Source organism: Pseudonaja textilis, chromosome 2 (genome assembly GCF_049901715.1).
Source record: "Pseudonaja textilis isolate UNSWEBS1 chromosome 2, rPseTex1.2, whole genome shotgun sequence".
Classification (NCBI taxonomy): domain Eukaryota; kingdom Metazoa; phylum Chordata; class Lepidosauria; order Squamata; family Elapidae; genus Pseudonaja; species Pseudonaja textilis.
In genome coordinates, this window is record NC_141991.1 from 121,088,867 (window position 1) to 121,103,145 (window position 14,279).

The following is a 14,279-nucleotide window of genomic DNA, read 5'->3' on the forward strand; positions in this document are numbered from 1 at the left end:
GCATCTATCAGTTATCTATTAGGCTTTTTATGAACACGAGTAGTTTCTTCTGAAATTGCGCTAAACCTTTGTTCAAAAGAAATCTGGCTCACGAGTCATGGAGTAGTGGCAGGATGTGAAGCAGGAAGGAGCAATCTGTAAAAAAGCATGCTTCATCCTTGATTAGTGCAACAACGAAACAGCAGTATTAGTAGCAATTCCAATGTTGTCCTTGTGGATAGCAGCAAATGCTGCTACCAAATGCTACTATCCACAAGGACAAAATTGGAACTGGCCATGGATTTGGAAAGGATTAAGAAAAAATGGAATACCCACATCCCCCAAATAATAAAAATGGTAAAAATTACAGGTACATGAAATCTCTTGTAGGCAGAAACGGACAAATACCAGTAATCTAAGCAAACATCAGGATAAGAATAGGAATCAGAATCAGGAATAGACAGCAAAACAGAAACCAGCAGTTCTTTGAGTTACATTTAGTTATTGTGGGTAGATGAGCATTCCCGTAAAACAGTGTTAAGCCTATGTTCACAAGAAGCCCATGTGAAACCTGGCAAGCAGTCTAGAAGGTGCCAGTCAGCATTACATGGGAGGATGCCTCTGCAGAAGCCAGTATCTGGATTTTCCGGCAGACAAAGTTAACCATGGACAATGCCCAGGAATCCAGAGGTCCAGAAGGCTGTTCCACAGCAGGTTAAGGCAACTTGGCAGATCCCAGCTTTGGGCCCACATCAGTAATCACATTGTTGATGAAGCACTGTATGCTAGATTTCACCTCTTCAAAAAATGTGGCAAGAAAGTCTCAGGATAACTGTGAGAATTATGGGATTCTCACACAGGGTTGTGTGCTCTCTCCACTACTATTTTCTCTCTATATCAATGCCTATATATCAAAGGATCCCTCTGTTAAAGTACTGAAGGTTGCAGATGATAGTGATTGGTCTCATTAGAGACGATGATGAATCTACATACAGACAGGAAGTTGAACTGAACAGTCCTCAACTGAACACATTCAAAATTGTAGAGATGATAGTAGACTTCAGGAGAAGCCCTCCTATTCTACCACCTCTTACAATACTAGACAACACAGTATCAACAACAGAGACCTTCCAAGTTCCTAGGTTCTGTAATATCTCAAGACTTAAAACGGACACCTAATATCAGAAATGTCATTAAAAAACACAGTAAAGAATGTTCTTCCTGTGCCAATTGAGAAAGCTCAAATTGGCCAGAGCTGCTGATACAGTTTACAGAAAAATTACTAAGTCTAACATTTGCATCTCTATAACTGTCAGGTTTGGCACAGCAACCAAACAAAACAGTCTTCAACGGATAGTTAGCACTGCAGAAAGATCAAACTGAAACAGCCCGCCTTCCATTGAAGACCTGTATACTACATGAGCTAGAAAGTGGACTGTGAAAATATCTAGACCCCTTATATCATGGACCTAAATTGTCTTCCCTCAAAACGATGCTACAGGACATTGCACACCAAAACAACCAGACACAAAGACAGTTTTCCCCCATGCTATCACTCTGTTAAACAACTAATTCGCACAACACTGTCTTATTCCCTGGGATGGCAAACCACCTAGGAGGACTGTATTACTATCATCTTCTAATCTTTCCTATTACCTACTTCCTTGGCTTCTTATGACTATAACTTTTTGTATCTTATGATTATTTCTATTTAGTATCCTATTATGATTTATGTTGATTGCTTATTTAGTATCCCATGACTATCACCGACTGCTGTACCTTATGATTGTATTTATGATTATGATTTATCACTTGTTGCTAAAACATACAATGAGAGCTTATGCACCAAAGACAAATTCTTTGTGTGTCCAATCACACTTGACCAATAAAGAATATTCTATTCTATTTCATTCCAGAGTGGGAAAGAAAATCTCACTAGTATTTTCTGAAAAATTGTGTGATAACTTGTTTACCTATTATAGGAGTAATTTTAGAATGAGAAAACCCTCTCCCAAATTACAACTATTTTATCAATATCCATAGTATAACTACTTGAGCTACATAAAATGCCATATGCTACCATATTATCCTGATTATAATTCAGCAAATTTACCTGCTTAAGTCTTAACTTTCTGAATTTAGATATCTGTGTTTTGAGGGATAAACATAAGTCAAGGTTTTCAGCCTTCAGCTTCTTCATCTCTTTTATGTCATTTGTATTTGTGAAATTAACACTTTCCAGTATTACTCTAAGGCACGGGTAAATTTGCAAATTACTTATCCATGGTTAACGTTATACTGTAATTTATTTAGTTTTCTAGAGTCCTATAATATACTGAAGCATACCTCAACTACAAGAACTGGCGTAACTTCCTAAGATAAAACAACTTTAACAAATGCTGTCTCTTCCAAATGCTTGCAGAACAGAATTTGCAAGATCAAGCAAAGTATATTTAAAATAAAATCGGGAAGGAGAGCTGTGCTATAAACAGGTGGAATCCTTCTTTGGGGTGCAATATTTGCTAGATAAACTGCAGTGAACTAATTCCAGTGACCAACCTCAGAGAAACATTTGGGAGTTAAGGAGGTTGGCTTCGAGGTTCAAAAAAATTTTAATTTTAGTTTTTGCACGCAGAACTATTGGCGAAATCCCCCACCCAAAGATTATTAAGCGTCTGATACCAAGAGCGCAAAAAAAAAACCAAAAGTGAAGCAAAAAAGCAGTTCCGTTCCCGGACAAAATGGCCGCCGTCTTCTCCTCCCCTCCGCGCCATATCCGGGGGAGGGGGGGAATGCGACCGGAAGTGGGTCGCGTTTCCAAGATGGCGACACCCTATGTTACTGATGAAACCGGTGAGTGAGGGAGCTGCGGTTGGGGTGCGAGGGACGTAATTTCAAGTGCCAGACCCTTTCTTCCCCTGACTTCCTCCAACTCGGACACCCGCCCTCCCCACCTTCGCGCCCGACCGCTCCATCCCGGGTTCTTTTCCGAAGCGAGGCTCCACCCCATCTCCATCCCCGTTTGTCCGTCCCGCTCTTACGCCACGCCCCCTCGAGGGCGTCCCTCCTTTTCTCTCTGGGCTACCTGTTCTCCTCGCCTCGGCCCCGCCCCTTCCCAGGCTCGTCTTCTCGCGCCACGCCCCTTGCAGCAAGGCAGCCCTCTCCGCGCCCGCGGAAAGCCTGCCCGGGCGGTGTGTAGGTGGTGCGAGGCGCTTAAGGTTTCCCTCTTCTTTGCTTTCTCACGTGCGTGGCAGCAAGAGGGCAGCCCCTACGAGGATTGCCTTTGCCGTATCTCGGGAATTCCCCTGGGACTCTTACCTCCGAGGGCGTCTAACTCTAAATAAAGCTTTTTAGTCATTGTATATGCATATATGTGTCCTTTTCTATTGAAGCTCTTCCATCGAAGTAGTGGGCCACCAATTCCCCTCATCCCGAACCAGTTTAGGTGGAAAAGATGAGGATTGCAGCCCAATATATCCGAAGAAATCAGGTTTAGTGGGAGAAATGGTTATCGAAATCAAACTAGGGGTATCTAATCGGGGATCTGAAAATGGCATCTAATTAAATTCGTCAGCTTTGGGGGCTTAGGTATCTAAATCAAATGATATCGGTGATGGGATCCAACAACATGACCCTGGTACAGATATGGCTGTAAAATCTAATTTTGTTTCTTCCCCACCTTTTCTCATAATGAAGTCTGATAAAAGAAGCATTTGTTGCTTAAAAGATTTCAATTATTTTTTAAAAAAACTTCAATAGGCTTAATAAATTCCTAATAAAATAGTAAAATTTCTAAGGAAGTCCTTCCACCGATTTTGCTTCTCCCCCCACATAGGTGAGTATCTACAATTTTGTATGCATAGCTTCTACATGCCAAACATCTAATGTGGGTCTTAAGCTCAGTGTTCTCTTTTTAAGTGAATTTCCATCCATTTTTGGATTGCAGATGTTACTGGTTTCTTCCCCCCTAACACGTGTCTTGGAATATAATTTTACAGTTGTGCAGAATTTTTGAAGAGGTTAAAATTTCTGAACTTTTTTCTCCCTTGACCAATTGAAGTTTCAGGGTAATCCTCCTGGACTTTTTAGTCAAATCCATATATAATAGAAGAGTCTTTAATGTCACCTTTTCAATATAAAAACTTCGTTTATCATGTTTTTTTCTCTTCAGAATAGTTTTACGAGGTGGATTAAATTAAGAGAGAAATTGACCAAAATCACCCTGTCAGCTTTGTATCTGCATTAGAGATTTGAATCCAAGCCTCTTGAGTAAATTGCTGCGATTGATTTAAAGAAGCAGTGTAGCCTTGCTGCCTCTGAAAATATTAGTGATTTTTTTATGTTTCTGTTTTCCTTATGCCAATTTTGTCATGCGTGTTATGCATTATTTATTTTGCATATAATCATATGCTGCACATGTCATTTTATCTTCTTTTTTAATGACAATCCTGTGCTAACTTACAGGATCATCTGACAACTGACAGGAATATTTTGAAGTATTAAGCGTTGTCCTGTAAAAAAAAAAAATCCATAATTACTTGTGAAGAACTGTAGAGGCATTTTTCTTTCATTTCTTTATATCTTTATCTTTCATATAAAAAAAGGTAAAAAGTCTCCTTTGTGTTAGTTCCTCAATTCCTCATGACATCATGGAAACCCCCATCTAGCTTTATTACCAAAGGTATCAAAGTAGTTTGCCATTGTTTTTTGCTAAAAGTTTTTTGTTTTTGTTTTTCACTTCTTTGCCTAGTAGATAGCCTTGGTATTTCTTATTGGCCAGTGGTCTCACCTCCAGACACTAACCAAGGTCATCTCCATCCTACTGGTGCACACCGATCTTCCTCATTTATTAGCGGGAAGACTCAAGTCCAGGAAGCCCCCTCTGGCACTTGCACAACATCTGCCCAACAATTTTGAAAAACTAAATGGGTTGCTGAACTCCCAGACGTAGGAAGACATATAAATAATCCCACAAACATTGGTATTTGAACACAGATCTTTTAAACATATTTTATTGTGTTTTACTAATTCAGGTAATATATTAATATATATTGCTAGCTCATGTATGACATGTCATACACCAAATAATCTAACCAGGGTTAGATTTTTATGATTAGTTAAATTAGGCTGCTTGTGGAATTTGAATGGTTGGTTGGGTTTATGTATATCTTTTTCCTGTTTTGCAGAGGAATTTTTCACAATGTTTTTTTTTAAAGCTTGAAATTCCTAATGATCACCCAAGAAAATATGACTGATTGGTTGATTGATTGATTGATAGCAGTTTCCTTCTCAAACTAAAATAACCAACCCATATTTCAGGAAAATACATCGCATCCACACAGCGTCCAGATGGTACTTGGAGAAAACAAAGACGGGTGAAAGAAGGCTATGTTCCCCAAGAAGAAGTGCCAGTGTAAGTCTGATCCTCATCCTGCTCTTCTTATGGATATGTACAAAGAAGTAGCCACACAAGCAAAATAAATGCTCTTGTAACAACTTAAAGGCGTTAACATAAGCATGATTGCCTGGCTCACAAACTACCTTATCTGATGCAGGAAATGTTATTTTATATAGTCTTTATACTCCCATTGTATTAGTTGTGTCTAGGAGGGCAAGAAAGCAAAAAACAGAACATTGCCAGGACACACACACCTTCCATCATCATCTTCAGTCTTTGGAATGATATTCTTGAAAAAAACAGTTTTCATTAGTGATATGGCTTCAGATCAGAAGAAATTTGGTCTGCTTTTGATAGAAAAAGCTTGGAATTCTCACTAAGCATTTAATGTATATATATATATTTATTTTTTTTGGGGGGGGGCACCTACTGACTTTTTGAACATTTAGATGTCCAAGACAGTATATAATTATAATTCTATCTCAGTTTCCTTTTCCCCTTAAAATTTTTCTTTAGCTGGGATGGCTGAAGTGAAATTTTCTTATTCCAGGGCAGTAAGTTTCTGAACATATTACTACATTATATTTTTTCCTTTTGATAATGGAATGATGAATAGGGGTTTTTTTGCAGTCTTCTTTCTAACATGTGCTATGTTAAAAGTTATTGGCCAATTGTGAAAGTTTAGTTTCATGACCACAGTGGTGAGATCCAGTTTGTGAATCCTTTAGAAAAAGGGCAGGGAATTATAGTCCCTTTATGATCTGTGGACTTTAACTCCCAGAATTCCTGAGCCAGCTAGACTAACTCGGGAATTCTGGGAGTTGAAGTCCACAGGTCATAAAGGGACCATAGTCTTTAGAACTATGCAGGACTATGACTTCAATGTGAACAGAGAACAAAGCTGATATAGCATTGTGTAGTACTGTAGGATTATGAATAGTTCTAGACAGTTCACAACAGTTATCTCAGGACTATTAACAGTAATAATGATTTTTATAGCTTGGAGGGCCCCCAGGCTGGGAAGGTTTCTTCATAATGGCATAAAGAATGTCCAATAAGAATGTCCGTTGATCAGTCAGCAAACCGAAATATTCAATGCTTGGCTAAAGTATTTTCATTTCCCTAGAATGTGATGCAGCGGGAAGCAAGAAATTTGGGCATTTTGTACAACTATGCTATAGCCCAGGGCTGTCAAACTCCCGGCCTGCGGGCCAGATGCATCATGCGCTGGCCACGCTCATGCCCAGTTTAGTGAAGGGGGAAAAAGTCTCAATACATCACATGACGCTGCCATGACACGGTGAGTTTGACACCCCTGCTATAGCCAAATTTTACGGCAAAAAGTCAGAGGATCTGGGATGCTGATGCGGGACCTATCTGCAACTCCTTAACGCAGCTGCTATTTCCCCCAGGTTTGGATAGTGATCTTTTGCAATTGCAGCACAATCCCAAAATGTTTTACTCAAGGAGCTCAATATGGGTACTTTGCACATTCCCCTGCATGCATTTCAGCACTTTTCTGCCTTTGGATGGGAATGTTGCACAGCCGTTGTCTTTTTTAGACCAGAAGTGATTGTCCCAAATTTCAGTGTTCATCTAGTAGACATAAAGCAGCATAAAGATTGCCTGCATTAGTCTACTCTGAAAAATGACTGGGAAAATTTGCTGAGACCACCTGACCTAAGCTACGTCCCTGATATTTAATATACAGTATTTCCATTTTGTAGGTTGCTATGCAAAGTTAACACTTTCTAGAATGACCTGTATGCTCTTAAGTTAGATTTCTGCACCTTGGTATGCTCCAAATGTTTTAATAATGACCAGTTTGATTCCCAGACAGCACTTTTTTGTCACTGCAACACTTCTAAGAAAGTTTTCAAACAGTCACTCCTCCAGGGAGTTTGGGGAGGGTTCCTTAGTGCTCTCTGAGCTTGGTGGTTTCCTTGACATTTCATTATCAAACTAGGTAACATCATCAGTGCTAGCTAGGACTCTTCTATCAGAGTCACTCCTCTCAGTCCAACCTATTTTACAGAAGCTCCATGTGTGGATAAAGTGAAGATAACCTTCCGTGTTTGCCGCCTTGAACTTCCAAAGGAAACATGGTCTGTCTTTACACCACGTTCTCTTTTATTTCATGCAGGTATGAGAATAAATATGTGAAGTTCTTTAAAAGCAAGCCAGAGTTACCTCCAGGCTTGAATCCAGAAGTTCACACGCCTGTGGCCCGTCAAACGTCAAAGGGACCCGAGGGTGGAGAGACAGGGCTCTCTAAGACCGCCAAGAGGAATCTCAAACGGAAGGAGAAGAGAAAACAGCAGCAGGAAAAAGGGGATCGAGATGCCGATGACCTGATTCAGTCTCTAGAGAAAACAACCTTGTCGGCGACACCGAGCAGCTGTGGGGATGGTAAGCTGGCTGTGTCTGATGCCAACCCAAGGGCCCCTGCTGGCAGCAGGGATGTCTCATCGGCTTCCGCCACTGCCACCTTAGAGAAGAACAAGAAAATTAAAAACCTGAAAAAGAAACTACGGCAGGTGGAGGATCTACAGGCAAGGATTGACTCTGGGGAGATCAAGCAACCGACCAAAGAGCAGTTAGAGAAGCTGGCTCGACGGAAAGCTTTGGAAGAGGAACTTGAGGACCTGGAACTGGATTTGTAAAGGGTTGGAATATCAACCGGACCTAGTGTGCATAGGAACAAACCGTCCCCCGGGGAAACATTCTCAGAACTGTACAACAAAAAGACCAGAAGATGGTGATGTCTTCAGCCTTCTCCTTTGTATCATTATTTTATTTTATGTTGGTGCTGTCTAAATTTTTAAAAGTATTTCTTCCAGCTGTTGATGTGTTAGCTATCTAGGACTTCTTTAAGGACAACAACTTTGCCACCTAGTTCTTTCTAGTTTCTTCCTCCCCTTCCCACCTCCATTCCTGTTCCAGGTGGGTGGCTGAAATGTCGTTTCACACCGAGGGGCTGGCTTTCAGAGGCGTCTGAGCAGGGGGAGCAGTCTCTTTTTTCCTGCTGCCACTATATTATATTCAACATTTTCATGTTCTCTGTAACAATCACACAGCCTTCCATCTTCTCTTCCTCTTCATTTTGAAAAAGGGATGCAATAATAAAAATTGCAGTAGTGACTTCTAACTCTAGGACATCTGTGTTTTACCCCCAATGCACTTTTTTTTAAAAAAAAGTCTTCTGTATGATATTAGCATTTTTATAGGCTTCCCTTTCTTTGGCTGGTGGATGCAGCCCAGTGTCAAAAGAGGTCTGTGATAGATGTGAAAATGGCAAAAGGGACAGTAGTTCAGTGATGGAACATGTGTTTTATATGCAGACATTTTGAAGTCTGATCCCAATTATCTTCAGATTGGAAGAAAGTCCTGTTTGAAGCCCTGGGTGGCCACTGTCAATCGGTCTTAACAATGCTGATCTCACAGTGCTTTGGTTTATCTAAGGCAGCTTCGAGGCTGGGGTTGCATAAACATGCACCTTGAGACTAAAATGGAATGACTTGTAATGGCAGCTTGTTGCACGAGTCTAGACCTTGTCTTATGTTGTGTGATCTAGACTGTCAAATTTAAGTAGCAAAATTTATTTCCTTAGTCATATCCGGACAACAAATCTGCTTGACTGCCAAGTGGCAGTAGAAGAGATTGATCTAAAAGTTCCCCTCTAATCATTGTCCAGAGTTTTTGCATCCCAGATAAAGTCCCTGAACATAACAATTTGTGCTTGGTTAACTAAGAGCTGGATGTTTTGTGTGAATCTGGTCCTTGTGTTTCATGTAAGGATTAGAAATAGAATTGATAATAAATATGTGTGGATATGGTGTGATCATCCTCGGTGTAGTAAGCACAGTTCTTGTCCCTTTCAGATAACAGGAAATTTAAACTTGGGGAAAAGTGAAGAGAAAGGCAGAATAAACAGGTATCTTCAATTTGAATAAAAGTCCAAGGGCTTCTTAACCAAGATAACTAAATTCTCTCTCTCCCTCTCTCTTCTCCTTTCTCTTTCATTTCTATATTAGAACAGTGGTCAAGAATTACCACAGCCTAAGACCAATTCTGAGAATCGGTTAACATAAAACAGAGGCGTCAAACTTGCGTTGTCACAATGGTGTCACGTGACATATTGGGACTTACTTTTCCCCTTCACTAAACCAAGCATGGCCATCACATGACGTATCCGGCCCGTGGGCCATGAGTTTGACAGCCCTGGCTTAAAACATAGGACCAAATTTTAAGGGAGGAAATGACCAATCCTGAGGTGACCAGAAACTACACGTAACTTTTGGAGTGATAATAATAAAGTCTGCAAAGAAAAGAGCAGTTGTGTATAATATGGGTAGCTGTGTGATAGACATGGCCAGGACAAAATTTTTCTGTTTGTTAGTTTTTTGTGGGATGTTCTTTGATGCTGAATGTGTTATTTATTTATGTATTGATTGATGTCATGCCTTTCACTCAGCAACTCAAGGTGACACACAATACTCCCTCTTTCTAGTTGACCTCACAAACACCATTGTGTTAAACTGCCATTTTTATATATTCGCCATCTCACATAGTAGAAAGCTGAAATTGAGTAACTTGGAATAATTTTTTTTTTAAAATGTGTGGTTTTATACACACACAGAGAGACAAAGGATTGAGGCTGCGGATGACCCTACAGTACATGCTGTCTTCCTGGCTATGAGAAAAAATTTGCAGTTTAATCATATTATATCTAGATATGTTAATACACTAAAATATTTTCATCGATGTCAGAGGGTCGATCTTTCATGTGTCCCAGCTGGGATGTGTATTCGGTTTAAAAAAACAAAATTTAATTTCACACTTCTAGTTTAAATTGAGATTTTTCTTTCTGTCTCTTAACTAACACGGGCACGAGCAAAGTGCAGTCTCCGTCCCAGACTCTGAGCAAAAATTGAAGCTTTCCAGGTACCACTGGGTTACAGTGAAATTACCAAAGGCAGAAGATGGGAAGGAAGCAAGGGAGTTTTTTTAAAAAAAATCAGGCTAAAGTTTCAGTCATGAAATCAACGTTGCAGTTCAAAGTCAGCGTCAAGAAATAGAGTGTACACTGAATCACTTTTGTTAGTGGAAGGTAACGTTGTTGGTGTCGGATTGCACCTTCTGTTCAGGAACAGGGGTAAAACCCAGCAGCAGCTGCTCCTATAGCTGTGTGAGAACAAAGGACAGTAACATTGGCCAATGCTGGATTAAGGGTTTTGTTACCTTTGTCCAGCAGGTGGTGCTAAAATTAATAGGGCTATCTTGTATGCTCAGCTACTTCATATGTATCATTTTGTCACCACTTCACACACACGCTAATATTCCTTTAGATGAGGGGCGTCCAACCTTGGCAACTTTCAGACCTGTGGACTTCCACACCTAGAGTTCCCCAGACAGTCGTTCAGCATAGCTGGCTGGGGAATTCTGGGAATTGAAGTCCATGGGTCTGAAAGTTGCAAAGCTTGGATACCTCTGCTTTAGATGGACTAGCAAAAACTCATCCCTCAGGGTAACACACACACACACACACACTACCCCATATACTGAATGACAAATTTGCAGGTCTTTTTTTAGACCAACATGCCTGGCTAAGGCATTCGTACATTACTAACCTAGACCCCATCTCAGACTGTTTTTCCCCTATTCCTCTGTAGTCCTTAGATGCGGGTCACTGAGCTCACGGCTGGGAGTAAAAAGAATAACCGCATCACTTGAAAAATTAGCTTTGCTTTCCAGGGAGCCACTCATCAGACAGATGAGGACTCAGGATAGCGTTGCCTCTACTACTAGGGACGATCTGGGGAACAGGACCCCTTCTAGCAAGCATTGGTTCCAACTGTCATCCGCCTTTCCAATTGTAGCCAATAGTCAGGAACATCATTTGCGGTGAAAACGAATTGGAGAATACCACATGGTTCCCAAATATCCTTTATCTGCTGTTTACCCAGCTGTCCTTTTGTTTTACCAGAACGATTAAAGGATCACCTGGAGAAGCTTAGGGGTACATCAAAAACACAGCTGCTGCTGTTGTTCCCCTCCCATTGTTTCCCTCCCAACAAGGTTTGTACCTTTCTCTATTTTGTACTAGGAGCGGAAGGTGGCTGATTGGTTTGGTGAAATGCATGTTAATGAAAGCTATAGTCCCTAGACAAAACTTCCAGGAGTTATTATTCTTCCAACTCTAGGATATCTTTTCCTTGGTCTCTGATGAACTCTATTTTCCTTTATTTCAATTGTACTCCTTGTCGAGTAATTTTAAACATAGGGTAACTTTTTTGAATGTTCCCCTTGTGGTTTTTAATCTTTCTTTCAAGAAGCTCACTCTCCTTTTGACTTAAAAGTCCTTTGCGGCAGGTGGGTGGGCGGGTCAAAATGCTGTAACTCAAAAGCACAAGTTGACAGGCTTACAGATTCTGGTTGAAAAATAAAGTCAAGTCTTGCAACCTGAAGTATTTTGCTTTTACATGATGGGCGAAACTTAAGTATGTGAAGTGGGGAAAGTCCTTTCTGCAACCACTGAGGGCAAACATTTGGTTATTTTGACATCTGCTTTCATTTGCTATTTGCTTCAGCGTTTGACTTTCTCTCCAGTCAATAAGAAAGATCATATAAATGCCAAGGAAGGCAGAGATTAAACCAAATGATAAATAACACTGTTTTTTTTTCAAGATAATGTTAAGAATTGTCACCTGAATTTCAACTCAGTTAATACATGGGGTAGGCCTTATGTTTAGAAAAAAAGTAGATTGCACAGTACTGTATAGTATAGTTTTTATTACACACTTGTATATGCACCAGACACAAATTCCTTGTGTGTTCAGTCACACTTGGACAATAAAGAACTCTATTCCATTCCATTCCACTGTTGGATGACATGCATCCTCCAAATGTCACAAAACAAAGCTGTTAGCTAATTATTCTTTGCAGGATCCTTTGTTGACCAAATACACCTCTAGTTTATTTTGAAAGTGTTGAGATTTATTTGCAAAATTCATTGGGGCAGAGATTCTTTACCATTTATATTCCCAGATAGGCATCTATCGGAGACAAAGTCACATTTAAGCAAAAATAAGATTTTACAACAGTGGAGCTTGATATGATGTATAAACCCAGCTATTGTAGCTTATACAGTGATGTTTGGCTTAATATGTGAATTTAGCCAAATATTATTCAATGTGTCATGCTTTTTTAAAAAATTATACGTTAGTGCAAGTGTAAATCTAGCCAGAATTTAGGGCTGTTAAAGCTGTTGACTATTGGCTCAAGGATATTTGTGTTTAAATTGGATTATTTAGCAAATCCATCAATTTAAAGAATTCTTCCTAAACCAGGGCCATTTCTTAATGTATTAATATATTTGTTATTCCAATTTTAACATTCATAGTCAACATTGTTTTTGTAGAGGAAATCCCCTTTTGGTGTTAGTCAGAAATTTCCCCCCAGTAAAAACTGCAGTTCCTGAGAAGGGATTCTACGGAGGATTACATTCTTATGCTTGATTGGAGGCAATAATTAACCTCAAGCTTACTGAACTTTCAATTCAATTATAACTATAAAGGAGAATATTTGTAGCTCAGGGTCAAAATGAGGGCTCCTTGGTGCTTTCTGAATTTGTTTTCTTGCAGATGTTTCATTACCCAAACTAGTTAGCACTGATGATGTTACCTAGTTTGGGTAATGAAAAGTCTGTAAGAAAACAACCAATCTCAGAGACCACCAAGGAGCCCCAATCATAACTATATTGTACTCAAAGGCTCATATCATATGTCTATAAATATGGCACTAAATCAGCAATGCTATAAGTTTGGCCCCCAATCTGTTGTCAAATACAATATAGTTCAGGGGTTAGCAGGTCAGATCTAGAGATCAAATTTAAGTTCAGTCATGAAACAGTCTTGATCATCAATTGCTACTTTTTGTCTAAAAACTGGGTGTGAACACTAAAAACAGAAATTTGTAAGAATGTTGAATACATATCTGAATAATATATTGTGTTATTTCCTTAGTTTTAATATTAAGACTTGTAGTTCAATAACTGTTGCATAGAGATGATGAGAGCTGTATAACAACACAAACACAATATTCTAAGTTGGTCAATTTTATTTTAGTTTCAGCTACGTAAAGGATTAACTCAACACATTTCTTTGAGGAAGAGCCAACCAGCTTTGCCATGTTACTGTCTTCACTCTTATGATACAATCGGCTCATCTGATACCAAGTTGCTAACACAAAAGGATGTTGTTGACTTTCTGTGGTGTGACAATTCCTGGGTTGACAATAGAATTCCCAGCCAGAAGGCTTACCAATAGATTCCACGAACTCCACTCACAATGGCTTTGGAGAGAAAGCTGCCCTTGTGCAAGGAGCTTAATTCCTCTGAACCTCATTATTTCTATCAATCAGAAATATCAAGGATTGTTGTAACCTGCCACTTTCTCTAGTAAAGGTAATCCTTGACTTATGACCACAATTGAGCCTATGTTTTCCATTGCTAAGTAAGACATGTATCAGAAGAATTTTGCTCCGTTTTACAACTTTTCTTGCCCTAGTAGTTAAACCACTCTGGGAGTTTATTGTTCTCATCTTTTGTCCGCGTCTCATGTTTTCAATTTCTTAGTTTGAGGAATCAATTGCAGATATACTGTATATCTGTTGCATGCAAATGAACACCACATAGATTTTAAATATATAATAAAACATTGTACAGTTTATTTGATTTTGGTTTAGTATATTGTCTGGACATGCTAAGTCAATATGTGGCTTATTTAATAAACCAGGGTTCAACAAATCATGCCTCAGTTAACATACTGTAGAAATCCCAGATAAGCCGTTAGTCTAGAATACACCTTGGAAATGATAGACCAGCTGTTATGTTCTTAAGCCA

At 39.5% G+C, this 14,279-nt stretch overlaps 1 protein-coding gene across 3 annotated transcripts; it reads left to right on the forward strand.

Annotated features, from left to right (window-relative positions):
• The first annotated feature begins 2,720 nt into the window (after nt 1-2,720).
• Nucleotides 2,721-14,102, forward strand: PYM1 (PYM1 exon junction complex associated factor). 3 transcript variants are annotated; one of them, XR_015741880.1, is made up of 5 exons: nt 2,721-2,832; nt 5,299-5,392; nt 7,521-8,135; nt 11,364-11,455; nt 13,504-14,102. XR_015741880.1 is itself a non-coding variant. In XM_026711212.2 (3 exons), the coding sequence occupies exons 1-3, from the start codon at nt 2,721-2,723 to the stop codon at nt 8,038-8,040; spliced, it is 726 nt and encodes a 241-aa protein (XP_026566997.2). In that variant the 3' UTR covers nt 8,041-9,707. The 3 variants fall into 3 exon arrangements, 1 of the variants encoding a protein (XP_026566997.2); XR_015741879.1 differs by lacking the exon at nt 13,504-14,102 and having other exon boundaries at nt 11,364-13,220; XM_026711212.2 differs by lacking the exons at nt 11,364-11,455; nt 13,504-14,102 and having other exon boundaries at nt 7,521-9,707.
• The last annotated feature ends 177 nt before the right edge of the window (nt 14,103-14,279 follow it).

What these genes read in the sequence shown, in the direction of transcription:
- PYM1 (XM_026711212.2), top strand. Translation starts at nt 2,721, where the DNA reads ATGGCCGCCGTCTTCTCCTCCCCTCCGCGCCATATCCGGGGGAGGGGG. An exon ending in CTATGTTACTGATGAAACCG is followed by an intron (nt 2,833 to 5,298) that starts GTGAGTGAGGGA and finishes CCCATATTTCAG; the next exon opens with GAAAATACATCGCATCCACA. An exon ending in CCCCAAGAAGAAGTGCCAGT is followed by an intron (nt 5,393 to 7,520) that starts GTAAGTCTGATC and finishes TATTTCATGCAG; the next exon opens with GTATGAGAATAAATATGTGA.